Below are 12,814 nucleotides of genomic sequence, written 5' to 3' on the forward strand. Positions count from 1 at the left end.
CTAAAACAATTCATTTGTATTCTATTTCATTTCAAGTTAACGCTCAATCCCATATCTCTTTTTTCCCTTCTAACCCTTGTATTTAAGTTTAACCCTTCTCCTTGTAAAAGATTTATAAAAAAAAGGGATGAAATAAGAATTGGGAAAACCCTAAAAAACACCCGATACAGATATAGCTATATCTATAGCAGTGGAACGCTAAAGTTTAGTAACCTTGCTGCTGCTGGTTAAGTGGTTAACTTAAGGGCTTTATCATATGTCTTTAGAAAGGGGGCAGAGTAATTATTACTGTCCATTCCTTAATTCCTCTTTTATGGGGAGCTGAAATTACCTTTTATTAGCTTTTGTTTTATTTTATTTTTCTTTTCACCTTAATCGCCTCTGCCGTCTGTTGCACCATTTAAGGTGGAACGGTAGAGTTAGCTTCTGAGACGAACTACTAGTGTTGTTTATGTTGGTTATAAAGAAAATGGGCATAAAATAGTGAATATATTTGGTAATTTAGGGTTCATTGTAAATTCTAACAAGGAAAATACTCAAATCTGTGGGTTTCTTTGGTCGCTTGGGCTGCACCATCTTGCCAGTGATTCTCATATCCCTCTGTTTGGAGTGTGATTCTGAAAAGTCTCAGTTTAAAGGGTCTTGTAGCCCCAACACTTTCCTTAACCTACTCCTCTAGCCTAACAAAAAAAATCAGGACACCCTACACATGAACACATTTCACCAAGGGGTGAAAGTGGCTTGGGCCGAAGTCTTTGCAGGATGAAATAAAGTACATTATTAACACACTTACCAAAAGGTTATTCCTGCATTCACATATATTCATAGCTGTCAACTACACACATACATTTTGAACCTAAAATAAAAAAATAAAAAAAATCATAATCATATTTAACCACAATATGAAAGCTCATTATGCACTAGGTAGGTCTGGAATGGTAATAAATATTCAGAGTGTAGATAACTCACTGATTCAGTGATAACAGTTAAGGTTTAACAGTAAAGTTTTATATGATGCCAAAAGGCAGATGAATGAGAGTATTTGATGGTAAATAAATTTAATGTAAACTCCAATATCCTACATTTTTTGTGCATTTTATTTGTTCAGCTCCATATTTGAAAAACATTTCAAAAGAGCATTTAAGACTAATACATGTAATATTATATTATTTTAATATTTATATTTTATTCTGACTGGTTGTGCTTTATTAAACCTTTTAACCCTTTCAGACCTGAATTATATTCCAGTGATGGAAAAATATAAAAATATAAGATTTTTTTCTGTGATTGACACAAAACAGGACTGTAATATTTTAATATAAACTAAATAAAAAATAACTAAAATATTTAATTGCTTTATTTAGCATGTTAATTTTATATTGACTTTTGAATTTTATATTTTTATTTTAAAGACCATCCCTAAACAGTAAAATAAACATTATAAAAAGTGTTTTAAACTGCATAAGAATAGTAAAAATTAGCTTCTACTTTGCCTCATTTGCTCTAGTGCTGCCGTGCACTAATGTATGAGTTGCTGTGTTTTCCTCTAGCTACTATTTCATTGGCTGGTAAACTTTTTTTATTGGGTGGTTTATGGTCTATTCTGATGAATAACAGACCTTAATTATTGTTTTGTGCAACAGAACGTGAAAAAAAAATATGTGATGCAATATATGGATGCAAAGTCTGAAAGGGTTAAATTGACTTAAGTTTGTAACTAAGTTAAAGTGCTTAAAGTATGCATTTGTGTGTGTGTGCACATGCAGGTATTGGTCAGGGAGTGCCAGTGGTGGCTCTGATCTTTGAAGGTGGTCCAAATGTAATCCTGACGGTTCTGGAGTACCTGCAGGAGAACCCCCCTGTACCTGTGGTGGTGTGTGAGGGAACCGGCCGAGCTGCGGATATACTGTCATTCGTCCACAAACAGACCGAGGACGACGGGTCAGTGACACACACACAGCGTAACTGTTCAGATGTTCAAAAGTAGGGTATAAATTATAGACATATGTCATATAAAAGCATACACTCACCGGCCACTTTGTTAGGTACACTTGTCCAACTGCTCATTAAAGCAAATGTGGAATCAGCCAATCACATGGCAGCAACTCAATGCATTTAGGCGTGTAGACACGGCCAAGATGATCTGCTGCAGTTCAAACCATCAGAGCATCAGAATGGAGAAGAAAGGTGATTTAAGTGATTTTGAAAATTACATGGTTGGTTGTTGGTGTCAGACGGGCTGATCTGAGTATTTCAGAAACTGATGCTGATCTACTGGGATTTTCACCCACAACCATCTCTAGAGTTTACAGAGAATGATCTGAAAAAGAAAAAAATATCCAGTGTTAAATTCTGTAATAAATAAAAACAGAGATTGCATGTGTTTGTGAATTAACCTGCTTCCTAAACCACATATACAATTTACTTTAGCCTTTTAGCTGCAGAACTGACCTACTCAAGCAAACTTCAGACACCAGAAACTCATCAACTGATTGACCTCGTCTGTAGGTGTGATGGTGTGAAATAGAAGCTGAATAGTAGTAAGGTTATGCTGGTATTGTAGCAAAATATGGAAACTGTGTTTTGGACACTGTTATCTGTAAACATGTAGAGAATTCCATCACATGTCTAAATACAGCAGCAGCAGAAGAAGACGCTGAGAGCATGAATTTGACGTTTTGCTGAACTGTCACTTTAAACTGCTTGTTAAACAACATGAGCCTTTTTTGCCATTCATAAAATAACACTGTGAATGTGAACACCATAATTAGACTGTTTATAGATATGTTGGGAAAATAACACACACACACACACTCTCACACACTCTCTCACACACACACACACACACACACACTCTCTCACACACACACACACTCCTTACACAGACAGAAGTTTGAACACAGGCGTTTAAACAGACGTTTGTATTGCCACCTCCCTGCATTCTCTCATGCTGTGTCTGTCTGTCTGTGTGCCTCTGTGTCTGTGTGCCTCTGTGTCTGTGTGCCTCTCTGTCTGCGTGTGTCTCTGTCTGCGTGTGTCTCTGTCTGCGTGTGTCTCTGTCTGCGTGTGTCTCTGTCTGCGTGTGTGTCTGCGTGTCTCTGTCTGCGTGTCTCTGTCTGTATGTGTCTGTCTGTGTGTGAGTGTGTGTGTGTGTCTCTGTGCATCTCTGTGTGTGTCTGTCTGTGTGTGTCTGTCTGTGTGTGTCTGTCTGTGTGTGTGTGTGTCTGTCTGTGTCTGTCTGTGTCTGTGTGTCTCTGTGTGTATTTCTGCCTGTGTGTGTCTGTCTGTGTGTCTGTCTGTGTGTCTCTGTCTGTGTGTCTGTCTGTGTGTCTGTCTGTGTGTGTCTGTGTGTGTCTGTCTGTGTGTGTGTGTCTATCTTTGTCTCTCTGTCTTTGTCTGTCTGTCTTTGCCTGTCTGTCTCTGTGTGTCTGTGTGTGTCTCTGTCTGCTTGTCTGTCTCTGTCTGTGTGTCTGTCTGTGTGTCTGTCTGTGTGTCTGTCTGTGTGTCTGTCTGTGTGTGTCTTTCTCTGTGCGTGTGTGTGTCTGTCTGTGTCTCTGTGTGTATTTCTGCCTGTGTGGGTCTGTCTGTTTGTCTGTGTCTCTGTCTGTGTGTGTCTTTCTCTGTGCGTGTGTGTGTCTGTCTGTCTGTCTGTCTGTCTCTGTGTGTGTGTCTGTCTGCGTGTGTCTCTGTCTGCGTGTCTGTCTGACTGTCTCTGTCTCTGTGTGTGTGACCTCACAGTGGCCTTCCAGACGGTGTTGAGACTGACATCATTGCAACGGTCAAAAAAACCTTCAACCTGAGTCAGAATGATGCTGTGCACCTATTTCAGACTCTGATGGAGTGCATGAAGAACAAAGAGCTGGTAATGCATACACACACACACACACACACACAGTTTACATATCAGTGCATCCCTGCACAACCCTGTCTTGGACATACGTTTGTTGAACTTGCTCATAGTACAGCATTCTTTCAAAGAGTAATAAGTATAATTATACATTTTACACTATTAACTGTCCGTTTTCAAGCTTTTTGCCTCTCAGAATAAGTTTATGCATTGAATATAATTGATATATGGAAATTAGTTATCTTTTTAAACACTCTAGAGAACTGCTATATGAACGGAATGGGTGGGGCTAAACTGCTGTAGATTAAATGGGTGGGTTTTTTATGGTACCAGTCAATGATTGGTACACACCTTTTCTTTCACTGTTTTTATTTTTATTTTTCCCTACATTGTAAATGAATATTGAAGTCATGTAGTAACCTAAAAGTGTTAAACAAACTAAAATACTCTGTGAAGCATTTAGCTGCTCTTATCTGGTGAGCTGTTAACTCACTCTTCCTTTCCTGGAGCGGTCCTGATGAGAGCCAGTTTCATCATAAAGTTTTTGATGGTCTGTGTGAATGCACTTGAGGATGCTTTCTTGAAGTTCTTAAAACATTTTGGATTTGCTGACCTACTGTTTACTGTACTAAATAATTCCATATGTTGTGTGGAACATTTTAAAATAATGCAAAACACTTAATTTAGTCCAAACTTTGGACTGGAGCTGTACACTATAGGTCTAAATGTTTGTGGACACCCCTTCTAAAAGTCAATGACAAGAACAGTTGTGTTTCCAATAACATCAAGATTAATCTATTGGAACCCTGCCTAATGTCAGGTGAGAGCTAGAAGGGTATAAAGCTCTCCAGTATTAAACTGTGGATCAGTGTAACTGTGTTTTCTGTAATAATGGTGCTTCATACAGAACTTTGGAGTGGGATGAATTGGGAAGTTGAGGATGAGGTGGTGTGGTGACCATCCAACATCCTGACCTCACTAATGCTTTGGTTGCTGAATGCAATCAAATACTTTTGGCAACGGCCCAAAATCTAGTCTTAATACTTTGTAGATATAGAACTGGCAAGTAAGGAACTATGGGCAGCATACATTTTACGTTTTATTTTGTATATTGTGAATTTATGTGTATTTCTCTTTTATAATGGTAGATCACTGTGTTCCACGTTGGCTCAGAGGACCATCAGGACATTGATGTGGCCATTCTAAAGGCTCTGCTAAAAGGTATGTTTTAACGCTGCTGAAGGTTTGTGTATGTCTTCATTGGTTTGATCATTTTTGTTCATATTTATTGAATGTTGACCGTTGTTCTGAATAGTTTTTGCATTTTTAGATTATAAGACGCACTGATGAATGTTTGGGAAAATTTAAGGATTTTAAGTGCGCCTTATAGTGCAAAAAATACAGTGTGTCAGAGGACTGGGTGTCGTTTCCAGGAGGCAGTTTAGGGTTTTCTAGGTAACTAAGACTCTATTCACAAAGGTTTTTTGTTTTTGTTAACACAAATATATCATTTTTAGTTCTTAGTTCAATTTTTATCTATTATTCCGAATGGAATAATAGATAAAAATTGAACTAAGAACTACATGTCTGATGTTTCTGATTAGGTTTTTGTCGTGGCATCATTTCAGTATCATTGTTAAGATTAAGATTTAGTCAGTTATCATATTGAAAGTGGTAATTATGGTATTGACCCGTGACAACTGTAGTCATAGACTATATTTTTATTTTAATGGTTAATCCCCATTTAGAGTTCTTCATAGTCCTAGACTCTTCTTAATCTCTGTCTGGAGAAACCGTCCCTTAATGGTTTACTACTTACTCAGGAAGTCAGTGAAAGTGTAGCTGCTGAGAGAGAGAGAGAGAGTTTCTAAAGAGAAACTCTAAAGAGAAAGTCTGAGAACTTTGTCTCTCTACAAGTATGGGTCAGAAAACTGATTAGCTCTCTGCAGGGTTTTAAGTGTGTGCGAGAAGGTCAAAGATGAGTCATTAGGTCGTTATAGATGGGCAACTTTAGCTTACAGTATCAACAACTGTTGAGACATACCTTTTGAGTGTGTGTGTGTGTGTGTGTGTGTGCGTGTTTCTCAATGCAGGCACTGATGCGTCTGCGTTTGACCAGTTGGTTCTAACACTGGCGTGGGACAGGGTGGACATTGCCAAAGATCACGTGTTTGTTTACGGACAGAAGTTACTGGTAAGTGTGTGTGGGTAAGTGTGTGTGTGTTTAAACCCCGTCACCTCTGTTAAAACAGTGGAAATTTAAACTCCCGTGAGGGATCATATTGCTGAGGTTCTGTGTTCACTAAAAACACCTTACAGCTCTTCCAGAGGTCAGCCTGAACCCCCACCGTCAGACATGCTGGAGTATCAGTCTAAATATTCAACTGAATGTTCAAATACATTTACAGCACCGTTCAGTAGAGAATGTCCAAAATAAAAGCCTGTTCTAAAATAAATGCTTTTTTTACTGTCTGTATTTCAGTACTGTGTAAAACGTTCCTTTAGTCACAGCACTCCGCTCAGTGTTAATTTTTTTAAGAATGCATTACATTACATTACATTACATTAGAGTACATTTAGTGGACGCATTTGTCCAGTGCAACTAACTAATGAAGAAGAATATAAGCAATACAGGACATAAAAATCCAAGGCAAAAAATTGAACAATGCATGAAAGAGGCCAAAAGGGTAATAATGGGATACACACTAAGAAAAATAAGTACAGAAAAAAAAATACAATGGTAGAATACATTGCTTGTTGCTGAGGCTTACCTTATATTGAGATACAATACAGTACCTTTCGGTTAAGGTGTTTTTGTGTACTCATGTTTTTTGTACCAGTAAAGATTATAAACTTAATCATCTACTGAATATGTGTCAAGAACTTGATTATCCACAATTGTTTGGCTATTAAATAAATAAAAAAAGGAATATATAAAATATATATTGTTTATTAGGACAGTGACACAGAAAAACGAACATAAATTTTGGCTGAATAAATGGGACAAATCTGTACTTTCTGCTTTTAAGAAAAACTTTGTACTTAAGAGGGAACACATATGACCCTGTAAAGACCAATATTATACCTTTGAGGGAAAAATTATGAGTATGAGAAAATACTTATATCGTACCTCTGTTTTTTAGTGTATAGAGGAGGAAAGGAGGGAGAGCATGATTTTAGCAGTAGTTAATTTGTTAGTTAGAGGTGTTAGGAGAGTAAGTGCTCTTTGAAGAGCTTAGTCTTTAGGAGTTTCTTATAGATGTATCTTATAGAAATGTAATAAATCAAAAATATTTATCCTAAAAAAAATCAATTCTGAACATTTCTGGAAGAACAGTAATTAAATTGATTCATTTCTGGACACATTTTACTAAAACGAATGAAAGAAAATGATGCATTCTTAAATAATCTTGATTATATCAAAACCTTCAGAATTTAGTCCAGTAATTTCCTAAAGAATCATAAGTTTTATGTAAATAAATATTTTCTCGAAACATATACACTATTTTTACCCTGTCATACTGTACTGCAGTATACAGTATTATCAGGGGCAAGGATTTGTGGAAACTGCTGAAGCCCTTTGTTTACCAGGCCACACACACTGAAACTCCATTTATTTACAGACAGAAGGCAGAATTTGTGTTTTTTCCTCAGTTGTTGGGTTCTGACAGAGCACACAAAGTATCAGACAGCTCAGTACAGCTGTTTTTAACTAACTAATCTGAGTACCAATGATATAATCTCATACAGGGTTCCTGTGGGTCCTTAAAAAGTCTTAAAATTAGTAATAAAAGTCTGAAATTGTCTTAAATTTACAGTAAATTTGCTGTTGGTATTACATTTTTAGATGGTGCATTTAATGCAGGTGGAAAACACTGGTCTATTGTAAACATCTGATCCGGGAGAGAGCTAATATCAACGGCGAGTTAGCTAACATATTAACTTTAGCAACAAGCTAGCTAACATACTAACTTTAGCTAGCTTAATCGAGCTAGCTAACAACTAATGTTGGGGAAAGCTAGCTAACTTTATCGGCGAGTTAGCTAACATATTAACTTTAGCGGCGAGCTAGCTAACATACTAACATTTGCCAGCTAAAGCAAACTAGCCAATGTTACCAGCGATAGAACTAACATACTAAAGTTAGCAGCAAGCTAGCTAACATACTAACTTTAGTTAGCTTAAACGAGCTAGCTAACCTTACCAGGGATAGAACTAAAGTTAGCGAAAGCTAGCTAACATTAGCTGCGAGTTAGGTAACATACTAACTTTTGCTAGCTAAAGTGACCTAGCTAATGTTATCAGGGATAGACCTAAGGTTAGCGGAATGCTAGGTAACATTAGCGGCGAGTTAGCTAACATATTAACTTTAGCGGCGAGCTAGCTAACATACTAACATACTAACTTTTGCTAGCTAAAGCGAACTAGCTAACGTTACCAGGGATAGAACTAAGATACTAAAGTTAGCAGCAAGCTAACTAACATTAGCAGCAAGCTAGCTAACATACTAAATTTAGTTAGCTTAAACGAGCTAGCTAACGTTACCAGGGATAGAACTAAAGTTAGCGAAAGCTAGCTAACATTAGCTGCAAGTTAGGTAACATACTAACTTTTGCTAGCTAAAGTGACCTAGCTAATGTTATCAGGGATAGACCTAAGGTTAGCGGAATGCTAGCTAACATTAGCAGCGAGTTAGCTAACATATTAACTTTAGCGGCGAGCTAGCTAACATACTAACATACTAACTTTTGCTAGCTAAAGCGAACTAGCTAACGTTACCAGGGCTAGAACTTAGATACTAACGTTAGCAGCAAGCTAACTAACATTAGCAGCAAGCTAGCTAACATACTAAATTTAGTTAGCTTAAACGAGCTAGCTAACGTTACCAGTGATAGAACTAAGGTTAGCAGAAAGCTGGCTAACATTAGCGGCGAGTTAGCTAACATATTAACTTTTGCGGCAAGCTAGCAAACAATCTAAATTTAGCGGCAAGCTAGCTGACATACTAACTTTTGCCAGCTAAAGTTAGCTAGCTAATGTTACCAGGGATAGAACTAAGGTTAGCAGAAGCGGGCTGACATTAGCGGTGAGTTAGCTAGCATACTAATGTTACCCAGGAGAGAACTAAAGAAATTATGACTTCATTTTGGTTTTAAATTATATTTATTGAGGTTTTAAAAAGGTCTTAAAAAGCCAAAGTCAATTCAATGCAAAGTGTGAAGTGTGTGTGTGTGTGTGTGTGTGTGTGTAGGTGGACTCTCTGGAGCAGGCCATGCTGGATGCATTAGTGATGGACCGAGTGGATTTTGTGAAGCTGCTAATAGAGAATGGTGTCAGCATGCACCGATTCCTCACAATCTCAAGACTAGAGGAGCTTTATAACACGGTATGTATACACACACACACCACACTCTTTCACTAGAGCGGGGGGTAATATATATATTTTTTTTAAAGTAGTTGTTATTTTCATTAATCTATGTGTTGGAATTAAAACGGAATTAATGTCATTTTAAGCTTCAGCTGACAGTTTGATAGTGGTGGGAATTTCAGAAACACCAAAACACCTTTCTGATGAATTTATATAAAAGACACATGGAAAAAAAAAAGAACACAGATTTTTCTGTTTTACACCAAATTCTTAGGGCCCCTTCTTCCACCCTGCGCCACTAGACTTGACTAACTGTCCATTTCACACCATCACAGTGTGAGAGTAAGATTCCTCTGTAGTGCTGCACTGTTAAAATAGCAATCTGCCAAAATCAGAGCACACCTAGTCCTGAAAAGGAATGGCAAGTTGCAGGCTAATTCATTTCCCTTTATGCCCAAAACACACCTGTAATGATGTAAGTTTTTTCTTTTTCTTTTTGTGCTCACTTGTAAATATTCTGCGCTGTTGTAGCAAAATAAAGTTGAATGGACCTAAAGGAAAACATCTGCCATTTATCTGCTGTCTTTATTCTGGTACTACAAACCAGTCGCCCAACTCTTCCTATAGAGCGTGACTTTAATAACTTTTTTTTTTATATTGTAGTTTTGGTACACACTAAAGCGCTGCCACTACAAGCGCGAGGTCCGAGGTTTGAACCCCCGCTCATGCAGCTTTGCCATCAAGCTGCTGGCACTCAGAGGGAGCACAATTGGCCCTGCTCCCTCCGGGTGAGTAGAGGGCACTCTCTCCCCAAATCACTGCTTGGGTAATGTCTGCAGCACAGGGCGTCTGTGAACTGATGTATCTGAACCGAGTCGCTACGCTTTCCTCCAAACGTTAGCGCTTTGATGCTGCTCGGCAATGCTGCATCAGCAGCAGCTCGAAAAGAAGCGGAGTCTGACTTCACATGTATCAGAGGAGGCATGTGTTAGTCTTCACCCTCCTGGTGTGTTGGAGCATCACTAGTGATAGGGGGAGTCCTAATGAGTGGGTTGGGTAATTGGCTGTGCTACATTGGGGAAAAAATGGGGGAAATAAATAAATAAAAAATAGCTACATAATGTAATGTACATTTAAGAAATTTAAATAATCAGTTATTAAGTAATCTTAAGGTCAGGGGTGTGAGTGTTTGTGGTCTGGATTATTTGCATGTAATGTAGTAATATTTGTCTTTTTCTCCAGAAACAATCACCAACAAACCCAAACCTCTTTCAGCTGGTCAGAGATGTCAAACAGGTAGAACACCTTCATTCCCCAGACATTTAATATGCATTTACTTGTATGTGATGATGATGATGATGATTATGTTGACGATGGCGATGATGGTGAACTATTATTATGGTGTAGGAGGACATTAATTAGATATTTAATTATGTACATTAATCTTTATTACTCTTTGTTCTGAGTAACTAATTGTTACTTTGTTCCTGTTCCTGTTGTTTGTTGTTGTGTTTGCAGGGAAATCTCCCACCTAACTACAAAATCACACTAATTGATGTGGGATTGGTTATTGAGTATCTAATGGGCGGGACTTATCGCTGCAACTACACACGAAAACGCTTCAGAATAATCTACAACAATCTCCACGGCAACAATCGGGTAAACGCACACTCACGCTACTGTGTTGGAAAGTTAGTGCAGTGTCCTCTGTTCCTTCTGGTACACTGTTTTATCACTAACATGCTTTTATGTTTATTTACGAACTGTATTTTAACTGTAGTCCGCTGAGTCTGAACTGTAGTCTGGTTCGTTGAAGCAGAAATCACTTAAAAGTGCAGGACAGTCTGAATAAGTCTGAACAGGAAAAAGAATGCAGATCAGAGCAAATCAGTTTAAAACAGAACAGAAGGTTTTTAGGAATTCAGATCAACAGAGCTGGTGCTAATATTCTGACACACAAAGTCTTTTTTACCATATGCTCATTAGACCAACCACTAAAAGATGGAGCATTTGCTGATTTTGGGGTCGGCTTTCAGCTCGGTTCCCCTTCTCTTGTGAGAGAGAGCAAGTTCGAGGTGCAATACCACATAATTATTTAATAATAATAAACATTTTTTGAACACTGACTATAACTGAGGCAAGTGAGATCCTGCAGTTCTTTAATTGTTGTTCTGGGTTCTTTTGTGACCTCCTGGATGAGTTGTCCATGCCCTTTTGGAATAGTTTAATTCGGCCAGCTACTCCTGGGAAGGTTCACCAGTGTTCCGTGTTTTTAATCGATGATCAAAGACATTATTTTCTTATCTGTTTTTGAATTTCTTCGGATTGGGGCCTAATGTGTTGATATTTTGAGATCTTTTATCTGCTTCATGTTGTCAGACAGGTTCTGTTATTTAAGTGATTTCTTGATTCTACAAGTCTGGTAGTAATCAGACCTGGTTGTGGTTAGTAGTTAGTAGCTTTCCAAAAAGTGTAATTAATCGCAGATAATATATGGGGAGCAAGGCAAACACTTTTTACAAAGGGCCAGACTGGTTTGGGTATTTTTTTTCTCTTTATAAATGAAATCATAATTTTAAAGATGCTTTTTATATTAACTTAGGTTACATTTGTTTGATTTTAAAGTTTTCTTTGATAATCTAAAAAAGTGTAAATGTAAATGTACTTTTTCACAGCACTGTGTTTCAAACCACAGAACCTACTAATCTAACCAGCACAAATACATCGACCTGTTTTTAAAAAATTCAACTGTGAAAAAAATCAACTGTGAAAACTGTTAGCATGAACTGTTATCCATTATGGCTAATCTGCTATTGAGGGTTTCATAATGAAAGTCCTCAGGCCAGCTCATATGCTTATACTTAAATACCATAAAGAATATTATTTATGTTTTATTTTATTTTGGCTTTAATTAGTACATTTTAATCAAAGCATGGTCAAACATCTAAATTCTCTTAATATTTGCATCTCATTTTAAGCAGGGTTGGTATATTTTATTATTACAGAGCAACAAATTGCAGCGATTAATTGCTATAATAGCTATTCATGTAATTTATCATGTAATAAAGTATATAATCTATTGAAAAAAAACTCTGGTATGTGTGAATGTCTTTCTCATTTTATTTCTTATTTTAGGTGAATAAAGAGAAATTAAACTATAAAATTTGGTCTAATTTGAACACTATAGACTTCCATAGCCTGGCAGTGCCAGTGTGTGATGATGAAGCTACACCACAGGCCGTGGCTTTTATACTGTTCATATATTTATATCAAAGTTATATAATATTATATATATTCTTTACATTTTGATCATATCAAATTAGAGTATTGTGTTTCTCTGTTGCTCATGTTGTGCCCGTGTGTAATGACTGTCCTGTTGTTGTAGCGATCGGGTCGTGCCCCGTCCAGTGGTCTTCCCCTGAGGAAAAACCACGAGCCCTTCAGCATCCAGGCTGATAAAAAAGAGAAAACCAGACACAACCACTTCATCAAAACCGCACAGCCCTACAAACCAAAGGTAGAAAAAGTCTTTGTGTGTTTTTAATATACAAAATCAGAATATTGTAAATATACAAAGGAAATAACTGATTATGTCTATT

General features: G+C 37.3%; 1 protein-coding gene across 4 annotated transcripts in view; it reads left to right on the forward strand.

Moving 5' to 3' along the window:
- trpm7 (transient receptor potential cation channel, subfamily M, member 7) overlaps window positions 1–12,814 on the forward strand; it is a 94,930-nt gene that overhangs the window by 37,712 nt on the left and 44,404 nt on the right. For all 4 annotated transcript variants that reach the window (XM_049483356.1, XM_022687043.2, XM_022687044.2 and 1 more), the window contains exons 8-15: window positions 1,767–1,941; window positions 3,739–3,862; window positions 4,996–5,068; window positions 5,941–6,041; window positions 9,099–9,233; window positions 10,458–10,511; window positions 10,734–10,874; window positions 12,601–12,732. In XM_049483356.1, coding sequence (XP_049339313.1) covers window positions 1,767–1,941; window positions 3,739–3,862; window positions 4,996–5,068; window positions 5,941–6,041; window positions 9,099–9,233; window positions 10,458–10,511; window positions 10,734–10,874; window positions 12,601–12,732 — 935 coding nt within the window. The remainder of the gene's footprint in view (window positions 1–1,766; window positions 1,942–3,738; window positions 3,863–4,995; window positions 5,069–5,940; window positions 6,042–9,098; window positions 9,234–10,457; window positions 10,512–10,733; window positions 10,875–12,600; window positions 12,733–12,814) is intronic.

The sequence above is a fragment of the Astyanax mexicanus genome, chromosome 9 (assembly GCF_023375975.1).
Source record: "Astyanax mexicanus isolate ESR-SI-001 chromosome 9, AstMex3_surface, whole genome shotgun sequence".
NCBI lineage: Eukaryota > Metazoa > Chordata > Actinopteri > Characiformes > Acestrorhamphidae > Astyanax > Astyanax mexicanus.